General features: G+C 32.9%; 1 protein-coding gene across 4 annotated transcripts in view; it reads left to right on the forward strand.

Annotated features, from left to right (window-relative positions):
* The window catches only part of LOC144251588 (secernin-3-like), a 34,044-nt gene that overhangs the window by 12,830 nt on the left and 8,623 nt on the right, over nt 1-12,591 (forward strand). For all 4 annotated transcript variants that reach the window (XM_077794422.1, XM_077794424.1, XM_077794421.1 and 1 more), the window contains exons 6-7: nt 10,307-10,469; nt 11,413-11,593. In XM_077794422.1, the coding sequence (XP_077650548.1) occupies nt 10,307-10,469; nt 11,413-11,593 (344 nt within the window). The remainder of the gene's footprint in view (nt 1-10,306; nt 10,470-11,412; nt 11,594-12,591) is intronic.

Genomic DNA, 12,591 nt, shown 5'->3' on the forward strand with positions numbered 1-12,591 from the left:
CCTGCTTTCTCAGGCTATAAGTCAATACAGTCTCTTATGAGAGATTGAACTCTCAACCACATTTATTTTGTGGGCTACCTGTGTGGGGCTGAGAAACAAATGTTGGTTTGGAATTAGTAAACCATACAAGACCTCAGCATATGTGTATTTCTAACTCTACTATGTGAATATTTGATACAATACATATTCAGATTTTACTCAAATTACCTATCTAATGGAAAATGTACTATAATAAATCTACATGTAACTGCACTGAAAACATTTAAATTACATGGGATTCTGATGAAAGAATGAAGTTTCTATCTATACTATAATAGCTTCTCCTGTAATGTCCTCAAGTATTCTGACTTTTCCTGTGTATTATCTGATCTGCTGTTAAATCTCATCTAGTGATGTTTTCATTTTCAATATTGTATTTCATCTCTACAAATTTCATTTGGTTCTTTATCTTTCATTTGTCTACTCATTACCTTTGTGTTTTTCTTTAAATCCTTGAGCATATTCGTCATATAGCAATGTAATAGAAATTTTAGCATTCTTGTCTGCTAACAATATCATCTCCATAATTTTTGAGTCTGTCTTCCGGTGACCAAATTTTCATCTTTTTTGCGGGAGGGGGAGTTGCATTTTCAAGGATCTAGTAATTTTGATTGGATGGTGGGCATTATGATTTTATTTGATGAATGCTGCAATTTTGTATTCTTTGAAACACTATTGGAATTTTAGTAATTTCATTCCTTTAGGCCTATTTTTAAGATTTATTAGGATCGCTCTATAGTAGTCTTTCCTTTGGGGCTGGTTTAAGTCTAATTCTGGGGAGGAAGAAGATATAAATGACTAGTGTCAGAAATAAGAGTTCATTATAGGCTCCACAAACTTTAGGAAACTAACAAAGGAATACTACAAATAAATCTATGCTCCTAAATTCATTAACTCAGAGGAAATGAACCAATTCCCTAAAATCCACAGAACACCAAAATTACCTAATAAGAAATGGATAACTTGTTTTAGCAGATACTTATCTTAATTGATTATACTCAATCTGCAAACTATCATTGGCTCAACTTTCAGTCCATTTCTTGCATTCTGCCCCACATGATTATTTAGGGATCAGATGAATATTTGGGTTATTTGGGCAGATGTGTTCTTTTTTTGTTATTGTTTTGAACAGAGAATTTAGAATTTCTTCTGCCTGACTCTCTGCATTATGGGATTTGCCCTTCACTTTCCAGTGCTTGTGGTTGACCTCTGGTTCTTGAGGTCAGAAATACCAAGGTTATCTGTTGCAGCCAGCACAGCACTGACTGTGGACTTCCTATAAGTTGCAGTCATAAAAAAATTGGGAAACTCACCCTATGCATCATCCTCTCATCCACATCACCTCCAAATTTTCTTGCCTTTGTTAGTTGTAAAGAGCCCTCAGGTTAATTGTTCATTGCATTTTTATTCCAAGTTTATATTAGGGAGGGTTGGTCTGATACGAGCTTACATAGTGAAGTTCAAAGTAGAACTCCTTCACATGTCTTTTATTATTCCATGATATTATTTTACTTTTAAAAATAAATATATTCACATGATTGAAAATTTAAAGGTACATTTGTAGTCTGTCCCCAAATACTTAGTTTTTTCCCCCATAGGCAGTTCTTTATATATTCTCCCAGAGATGAAACAGGTTTAATGAGACAAATATGTATATGTATTTTACTGAAATGGTAGCATGCCATTTATACTTTTGTACATATAACTTTCCAAAGTTAGTAGTATATAATACAGATCATTCTATTTTAGTATCTGCAGAACTTTCCTTTAAATAGATACATATTTATTATTTTGATATTGCCTCAATTTTTATGTAGTAGTATTTTGATCATTACATAATAAAGAATGATTGTATGAATCATACTTTAGCTAACAAATAACTGTTACTTAGGTAATTTTTAGTTTTTCATTACTGAAAATCATATAAAGTGTTCATAGCCTACTTATATTCATATCCATGGTTATTTTAGTAGAATGAGTTTTTAGAAGAAGAATGTGCAGTCAAGATGTATATATATTTTAAAGTTTTTGAAACACACTGCCACAGTGGCCACCAGAATAGATACATCAATTTAAATTAACACCAGCAATATTTGAATAGTTGAGTGCCTATTTTCTAAATACTTATTTTTTAACCTTTATAATTTTGTGGGGGGTACCCAGGATTGAACCCAGGGGCACTTAACCACTGAGCCACATCTCCAGCCCTTTTTTATGTTTTATTTAGAGACAAGAGTCTTGCTGAGTTGTTTACGGCCTTGCTAAATTGCTGAGGCTGATCTTATTTTTATTCATTTTTAAATAGTTCTTTTTATTTTTTAAATTTTTATTTATATATGACTGTGGGATGCATTACAATTCTTACCACACACATAGAGCATAATTTTTCATATCTCTGGTTGTATACAAAGTATATTCACATCAATTCGTGTCTTCATACATTTACTTTGGATAATAATGATCATCACATTCCACTATCATTTATAACCCCATGTCCCCCTCTTCCCCTCCAACAACTCTGCCCTATCTAGAGTTCATCCCTGCCTCTCATGCTCCCTCTCCCTATCCCACTATAAATCAGCCTCCTTATATCAAAGAAGACATTCAGGATTGTTTTTTGGGGGATTGATTAACTTCACTTAGCATTATCTTCTCTAAGTCCATCCATTCACCTGCAAATCCCATGATTTTTTCTCTTTTATTCCTGAGTAATAATCAATTGTGTATATGCCACATTTCTTTTAATACATTCATCTACTGAAGGGCATCTAGGTTGGTTCCACAGTTTAGCTATTGTGAATCGTGCTGCTATAAACACTGATGTGATTGTGTCCCTATAGTAAGCTGTTTTAAGTCCTTTGGGTATAGACCCAGGAGAGTGGATAGCTGGGTCAAATGATGGCTCCAGTCCCAATTTTCCAAGAAATCTCCAAACTGCTTTCTATATTGGCTGCACCAATTTGCAATCCCACCAGCAATGTATGTACCTTTTCCTCCACATCCTCGCCAACACTTGTTGTTTGTATGCATACTAGCTGCCATTCTGACTGGAGTGAGATGAAATCTTAGAGTGGTTTTGATTTGCACTTCTCTAATTGCTAGTGATGATGAACATTTTTTCATATATTTGTTGATTGACTTATATCATCTTCTGAGAAGTGTCTGTTCAGGTCCTTGGCCCATTTATTGATTGGGTTATTTGTGTTTTTTTGGTGCTTAGCTTTTTAAGTTCTTTATATACCCTAGAGATTAGTGCTCTATCTGATGTGTGAGCGGTAAAGATTTGCCCCCAAGATGTAGGCTCTCTATTCACCTCACAGATTATTTCTTTTGCTGAGAAGAAACTTTTTAGTTTGATTCCATCCCATTTATTGATTCTTGATTTTAATTCTTGTGCCACAGGAGTCTTATTAAGGAAGTTGGGGCTCAATCCCACATAATGGAAATTAGGGCCTACTTTTTCTTCTATTAGATGCAGGGTCTCTGGTTTTATTCCTAAGTCCTTGATCCATTTTGAGTTGAGTTTTTTGAGTGGTGAGAAATAAGGTTTTAATTTCTTTTTGTTGCATATGGATTTCCAGTTTTCCCAGCACCATCTGTTGAAGAGGCTATTTTTTCTCCAGTGCATGTTTTTGGTACCTTTGTCTAATATAAGATAATTGTAATTTTGTGGGTTAGTCTGCCGAAGCTAATCTTGAACACATAATCCTTCTGCCTCTGCCTCCTGAAACACTGGGATTATAGGTGTGTGCCACTGCACCTGACTAGCCCTTATAAATTTTGTAGGTAAAAGTGGCATATTATTATCTCAATATATATTATTTTATTAGTAAGATTAGACATTCTGATATTTATTGAAAATTTATAATTTTCTTATAAATTGTCCACTTATTAGTGTATCTTTTTCCCATTTTTTATATTGGGTCACTATTAACTCCTAAAAAAATAACTTTTAATGTACTTTTCCCCTTTGCTACCAAATAATTCTGGCAGAATAAATTTTATTTAGATTACTGAGTAGCAGATAATAGCTAAAAGAGTCATTTTACTAAAAAAACATGTGACTGCTCTATCCTCCTTCACTTAAAGAATAAAATGGTTCTATAAATCAATCAGATACCAACTACTCAGATGGATCAGTCAGTGATTGATATTTGCTTTTTTCAAGTATTCATTAAACAAATTAATTTCACATTAGTTATTTTTCAAAGTATTTAATATCTTATATTTTAATTTCTAAAACAATGTCAAAATTTGAAATATTTTCTACAAAGTTTCTTAATGTTAGTTTATCATTTTATTTTATGTATTAATTAATTTATTTTTAGTACTGGGATTGAACACAGGGGTGCTGAACCACTGAGCCACATCCCCAGCCCTTTTTTGTATTTTATTTAGAGATAGGATCTTCCTGAGATGTTTAGGGCCTCGCTAAGTTGCTGAGTATAGCTTTAAACTTTTGATCCTCCTGCCTCAGCCTTCTGAGCCACTGGGATTACAGGTGTGTACAACCATGCCCAGCTAATTTATCATTTTATAAGTATATTTAAACTATTTTTCCATAGGGATAGGTATATAAAAATGATACAGAATGTTATACTAAATATTTCAATTTTAGACTTATTATAAAAGTAGATTTAAAAAAAGTTGTAGCAGTATCTACTCTCATTTATTGCAAACTTATCCAGGGCTAGGTACTGTATTAAGTTATTCACTTACATTTTCTTTTTAAACAGCCATATGAAGTAGATATTATCTTCATTTTACAAATGAGAAAACTATATGTATTTGTGCTCTTCATTTATATTCTCTATGAAACTGAAAAAAGGGCTTTTTAAATTTACCTTTATTTTTCTCTTAATACTTAGCTCAATGTCTTGTACTACTATGTTGTGTGTGCTTAATAAGTGTTGAAATGATTAATTAAGAATCATTATTGGGTTGAATTGAATTAAATTGTAACTTCTAGGTAGTTTAGCAAAGATCACTGTTGTGTATATTTTTCAGGCAGTAAACATAAAGTCAAGGAAATAAAATTAGCAGATAATTTTTAAAAATGAAGAGCAACAATGCATAATTAAGATGGAAAGGAAAATGTCAAGAATGTAAGGTTTAGAGTAATTGGACAAAAGGAAGAAAACCAAATAGAAATAATAAAACATTAATTCCCCAGTGCATCATAATACTTGTTATATTTAACTACAAAATACTGAATTGTAGATTTGATAGTTATACATGAATATATTAATATATGCATCTGACATGAAGCTTATTTTTTTCAAGTGTGAAGTATAGTTCATCTAGCTTTCTGTGCTTTGCCAAAAGAATAAATGTATTTCCAATTCTTTCATAGAAAATTGTCCACTAGTACATTATGGCTAATTTTTCTAGATAGAAGAGCCTACCTTTCTCCTTTCTAACCATCCCTACCTGATGGCTATTAACTGTGCTGCATGTATATCCAAATTGTATCTATATTCACTCATGTATTTTAAATAACTAGTTTAAATTGCAATGAAATTGCACCCTGTGTTTTGCATTTATTTTACTGAACCCTGCCACTGCAGTCTCAGTACTTATTCAATGCTTGCTAGTGGATTACTTATAGCTACCCTACTCAAGTGATCATGTAAATCCTCCTTTCATTTTGAGAATTGTAGGTTTTGAATACAGAAAACATTTTTGTAATACTTGTATTATCACAGTGTTATGTTCTGCCACTGTTTTTTATTAAAACTTGCATTTATAGGAATTTAGACTTGAATCATTTTTAAATCTCACTAGGTATTGGAGCTATGTATCTGATAGTAGTAGATCAGTATGGGTGGTAGGCTTTTGTTTTATTGCCGAGTTTTAACATTAAAGGTGCTTTTTTGGGTAACACCCTTTTTTCTTCCTGTGTTTTTCAAAATTAACAGAAAATTATGACTCCTATAACAAGTTACCTATAAATTCAGTAAGTTATTTTTCTTGTTTGAATTTGAAGTCATGGTTATACTGTGAAGAAACCAGATAGAATTTGGACTTGTGTAAATCTATTTTCATTACCATAAAATTGTTGGTAAGTTGCATGATTAACTGATGACAGAACATTACATTATTGTATATGAAAGTTAATTTTCTTTTGAAGTATCACAAAAATCATATTTTGGGTATAGACTTGCTATGAGCTTTTTCTTTTCTTTCTTTCCTTCCCTCCATTTTCCCTCCCGGAATTGAACCCAGGGGCACTCAACCACTGAGTCACATCTCCAAACCTTTTTGTATTTTATTAGAGACAGGGTCTTGCTGAGTTACTTAGGGCCTTGCTAAATTGCTAAACTCTGGGTTTGAACTTGCAATCTTCCTGTCTCAGCCTTCCATTGGGATTATAGGCATGCACCACTGCTCCCAGTGAAGCTTTTTCTTTTAATCCCCATGTTAGGGGAATGGTGTGGGGAGATTCTTGCTTTCCCTATTCTATTTATCTTTGTGAGTTACTTCATTTTAAAATTTCTTTCTGGTAAGTATTGTAAAATGTTGTGTTTATTATTTGGTGCTGGGGATTGAATCCACGGCATTGTGCATACTAAGCGTGTGCTCTACCACTGAGCTATATCTCCAGCCCCAAAACTGTAGAGTTTGGGGAGAGAGGAAAACAAACAAACAAACAAAAACTTGTGGTCAATTAACCATGTTAAGTGAAAGTTATTTAAGTCTTTAGAACTATGTTTAGCTGGGCATGGTGATGCTCGCCTGTAATCTTAGCAGTTTGGGAGACTAAGGCAGGAGGATAGGAAGTTCAAAGCCAGCTTCAGCAATGTAGCAAAACCCTGTCTTAAAATAAAAAATAAAAAGGGCTGTGGATGTGATTCAGTGATTAAGCACCCCTGGGTACAATCAAAAACAAAACCAAAAACTGATTTTAAGGAAACAATTAAATATTTCCACATAAGTTATCTGAAATACCTGATGGCAGACACTATGTTTTATTACTTAAAAAACAAACAAACTGTACTTGTTACAATATGGATATACCATGTTCATTGTTGTTATTAAGAACCTGGTACTGGGCTGGGGATGTGGCTCAAGCGGTAGTGCGCTCGCCTGGCATGCGTGCGGCCCGGGTTCGATCCTCAGCACCACATAACAACAAAGATGTTGTGTCCTCCGAGAACTAAAAAATAAATATTAAAAATTCTCTCTCTCTCTCTCTCTCTCTCTCTCTCTCTCTCCTCTCTCTCACTCTCTCTTTAAAAAAAATAACCTGGTACTATTTCTGGGTAAGAAAAAACTGATGTATTTAATAAATTGGAGGCATAATAATGGAGTGGTTAAAAGAATACTGCTACCTGTGTTGGAGTACTTGGAATTAAACTTACCTTCTTCCAGGAATAACTATAATAACTGGAGTAGTGGAAATCTCCCTGTTTAAAAACATGAATGAATACCTGAAACAGTCAGAACATGACTTTTTTTTTTTGCAGTCCTGGGAATTGAACATTTTTCAAGTATGCTAGGCTGACTATACCCCACCCCTCTTTTAATTTTGAGACAGGTTTTGCTGAGTTAACCCAGACTGGCCTCTAACTTGCAATCCTGTGTTCCAAGTAGCGGGATTATAGGTGTGCCCCATGGTACCCAGTTTCTCTTTTTCTTTCTTTCTCTCTTCAGTGCTATATATTGAACCCAGGGCTTCATTCATGCTAGGCAAGTACTCTTCCTCTGAGTTACAGAGCTAATATCGCCAGCCCCCCAAAACCTGTTTTATGAGCTAGAGAACAATATGAGAGTATTTATAATACTGTTTTTTTATGTGACATGAAAAACACCTCCTTATTACTCTGCTTTTTCAGAATTATCCTGGCAATTTTTTTAATAATCATATATTTTATTTTATTTTTAGTTGATTTAATTTTTTTTATTTCTGGAAATTCTTGAATGTTCATTTTTGCCAATGAATTTTATAATATTTTTTCAGTTTATCCCAAGAAAAGTCTCATACAAAGTCAATGACAAATAACACATGGGTAGAGTTAGACCTATTAATTGAAGAGAAAACTAAGGATGGTAATATGATCAAGTGCTTTCAAAGACAGTGACTTCAGTATTAAAGGATTAAGAGAGTGACAACCCATTATTGGATGCTGGGAAATGATGGGTTAAGAAACTTGATGTAATCCTCAAATATTTTTGTGAAAATTGTCTTTATGATCATCCTGCAGTAGTCATAAAGTATTCTCATAAAATTTTGTTGGAAAAATTATACTTCATTCTTTGTTCTAAGAATTAGCATGTTAAAATTTAAAACTAAATTGTTTTTTGTAAGTTTATATTTATATAAATTTATTTCTGTAATATTTTTATTTTACATTAAAAGTTCAATCAATCCTTTTTACTCCATTATTTACCATGAAGTTTTGATTCTCATTTTAAATGTGTTACTTTGAGTAGTAGTCTTTTCTTGTGTCAGTTTTCTTTTGATAATGAGAATTTCTTATATTCAAAGGAAAACTTTTAAGCCTATTCTGAAACTTTTTAGGAGAGATTGTCAATGACTTGTTAACTGTTGTTACTTTAGTTGAAATTGGATCATATTCATGAAGAGATATATCTCTTCATATTTATATCTCTATATAGATATACACCTCTAGTTTCTATGACAGTGCCTGGCACTTAACAGATGCCCCAAAATGTTTTTTTTTTTAAATAAATGAGAACTAAATAGAGGGAAATATCATCCTTTTCTATAGGGAATGTATAATCTAATGATGGGGCTACAACAAATAAACAAAAGATTAGTAATGCTTATAGATGGAGAGGAAAAGGTCATTTCAGTTGAGCTTAATAGTAAGTTTTAATTTTCAGGAGTTTGAATTTGATTTAGGAGGAATTTGGAGTGATAAATTTTGCAGAAGAAAATTAATGATAGGTCAGAAGAAAAACAAACTATTTTTGTAGGACTGCTGTGTTAGTCAGCTTTTTAATTGCTGTGACCAAGATACTTGACAAGTACAACTTTGAGGAGGAAGTTTATTTTGGCTCACAGTTTCAGAGGTCTCAGCTGATTCCATTGCTCTGAGCTCTTGGTGAGGCATAACATCATGGTGGAAGGGCTGATGGAGGAAAACTACTCAACTCATGATGTCCAGAAAGCAGACAGAGAGGGATCAGGGACAAATACAAAGGTACACCTCTAGAGACCTAATTCCTCCAGTCATTCCCACCTGCCTATAGTTACTGCCCAACTAGTCCATTCAAATTATTAATCCATCAAGTGGCTTAATCCACTAATTAGGTTTCAACTCTTACAATCTAATCCTCTCACTGCTGAACATTTCTGCCTTCACACAGGAACTTTGGGGAAATACCTTATATCCAAACCATAATAACTATATAGGTAGGTTAGGGTTTTTTTGTTGTTGTTGTTGTTACTGTAAGGTAGTTCTGAGCCACATCTTTGACTATAAATGTGTATAGCAAGGAACAGAGCTGTCTGAAAACATCAATGACTTTAAAAAAAATTTTGTGATGCTTTCCAAATACTGAATTCTGAAACTCTGTGTAACCAGGGACATGTTATATTTACTAAAGATAGAAAATAATTTTTTCTATTTTCCTCAAAAAAAATTCTGAAAAACAATACACATTAAATATAAAAGCATAAAACAGTATAATCACATGCAATATATCATCACATACATGTTTCATCTCACACATGGACGTTTAATTTTTAAAGTAGCCCAGCAGGATTATGCACACCCAAATTCCATTAACCATAATGTGTTTTGTCATCTTCATTCTTTTTCAAGTTCTAGCCCACACTTTAATGTAAGCTTATTAATGTCAGACACAGAAATTAATATAGGAAAAATAATGTGTTGTTTTATAAAAATAATTTTTTATAATATTGGAAACTAAATACAATATTTTTATTGATTGAATGGACAGGCTCAGATAATAGGTTATTGAAATATCATCAGTTCATTACTAAATATGCCTTAAAAATTCTGTTAGTGCAATAGGATTGAATGTATTTTTATACTATTGATTGCTTTTGCTTACAAAGTTTTTACCTGTTAGAATGTTTTTGAGATTTTGCATATTTTATATTTAAAAGAAAATATCTTTCTGTGACAATGTGCTGTTGAAACAGAGTTTGTTTATAGTTGATATCTCATTTATACCAAAATCGATATCTCCTATATTATCAGTAGAGAAAGCAGTTTGTAATTGTAAAATATATATATGCAAACATATTTAATGGATTTTAAAATTATTTCCCTAGGAAACATAACATTTGAAACAATGATGGAAATTCTCCGAGATAAACCAAGTGGCATTAATATGGAGGGAGAATTCCTGACCACTGCAAGCATGGTTTCTGTTTTACCTCAAGATTCCAACCTTCCTTGCATTCACTTCTTTACGGGGACTCCTGATCCTGAGAGGTAAAGTCACAAAATACTGTGAACTAGCAAGTGGTCATGGTATGGGGAAGAATCATAGTGTGTTGATAATTCTGTGAGACTAAATTTTTGTTACATAAATAAGACAACTTGTTGGTGGATTTTCTGGGCCAATTTTAGATTGCAATTTCCATAAATGTGTAACTGTTCTCATTTTTTATGGGAAGAAAAGGCTTATAGTTTTGTATTTACCCTTATCTGTACTCCTCTTTCCTACAAATATATTTAACATTGTCAAGAAAAGAAGGTAGATAGGTTTCTCTACTCAGATTTCAGACATTAATGACATTAGATGATTTATAAGTTAGTAAATTGAATAAGTAATGTAGTTGTGCTAGATTTACTTTTGTACATATAGAAAACACATACATATAAAACTTAAACTATCAGTAGTTCAAGTTATATCTTTAGGACTTTATTTATAGACTATCTTGATTCAAGTCATTTGTATCTCTTACCAAATTTAACACCACATTACATTTAGAAATGATTTCGTACTTGCTATCCCTTAATGTTATAGACTTTCATATTGTTAAAGATACTTCAAGAAGTTAGAGTGTGAAACCTGTGTCCCTTCATTAACACTTGTACTGATTTTCACTCCAAGTTATAATCCTCAGTCTATAACACTGAGAATTGTTCTTACCTTAGGAAATGGAAAACTGTTCATTCACTGACATGGTATATGTGCTGTGCTCTCAGTAGGTCGGTATGAATGCAGCCCTAAATTAAGCATTGCCCCTGCTATAAATGAGATCACACTGTACACTGGGATTTGGGCATAGCATAATTAATATGACAGGAACAACTTACTTATGTAGCATCATTAACAGAAACTTCTCTAAGAGAATCTTGGAAAACTTAGAATAATGCTGAATTTTTAAACATTTTGACATGTCAATTTAATTAAGTCTCTTTCTTCTAGATCAGTTTTTAAGCCTTTCATATTTGTGCCACATATTTCACAACTGTTGGATACCAGTTCACCAACATTTGAACTTGAAGATCCAGTTAAAAAGAGGCTGCACTTAAAGAGTAAGCCTGACAGAAGACACCCACTCTACCAAAACCACCAACAGGCTTTGGAAGTAATAAATAATAATGAGGTATTATTATATTATCTGTTGTATCATTAGAATAGTTTAAAGTATGATTCAATCTGAATTCTAAACATTGAAGAACCAATTTCTTTCCTTCATGTAAAAAGTAGGATTATAAATAGTATAGATGCTGCTGGAGATGATGGTGCCCGCCTGTAATCCCAGCAGCTTGGGAGGCTGAGGCAGAAGGATTGGATTTCAAAGCCAGCCTCAGTAACAGCGAGGTAATAAGCAACTCAGTGAGACTCTGTCTTTAAATACAAAATAGGGCTGGGGATGTGGCTCAGTGGTCAAGTGCCCCTGAGTTCAATCCCCGGTACCCTCTACCCCCACCCCCCAAAAAAAAAAGAAATAGTGTAGATGCTATTACTATAGTAAAGCTGTATTATTTTTACTTTTGGTTAAGAATATGTATGTTGTGACTATTTTAGAGAAATTTAGTATATTAAACATAATAATAACTAACATTTATTTAGCACTTATCATATACCATTTTATATGGATTATTTTATTTAATCTGCACAATCATTTTATGAGATAGGTACTATTGTTATCTCCATTTTACTGATAAGGAATCCAAGACTAGGAGAGAGGTTTAGTAATTAGCTTAGTATCTCACACCAAAAATTACAAAGACTCTAAAGGGCAGTAAATTTTAATCCTACAACTGCAGATGAAAATTAATTGGAAGTGATTGAAGGCCACATAGACTTAAAATAATAAGTTGTTTTTAAAAAAGATAATATATGCTTATTATTTTAAAAATGTGAACATTGTAAAGAGCAACATATCACCTGAAATCTCCAGAAATAAGCAGATGTATTTATTTTATGACATAGATTGAAACTTAATTTTATAAAATATACCTCTTCAGCCTTCCCTATCCCTTGCCTGTCCAACTCCCCCCCCCCCATAAGAATGAAATGGGGCTGGGGTTGTAGCTCAATAGTAGAGTACTTGCTTAGCATGCATTAGCATGCATGCATGAGGCCTTGGGTTTGATC

The sequence above is a fragment of the Urocitellus parryii genome, unplaced genomic scaffold (assembly GCF_045843805.1).
Source record: "Urocitellus parryii isolate mUroPar1 unplaced genomic scaffold, mUroPar1.hap1 Scaffold_114, whole genome shotgun sequence".
Classification (NCBI taxonomy): Eukaryota; Metazoa; Chordata; class Mammalia; order Rodentia; family Sciuridae; genus Urocitellus; species Urocitellus parryii.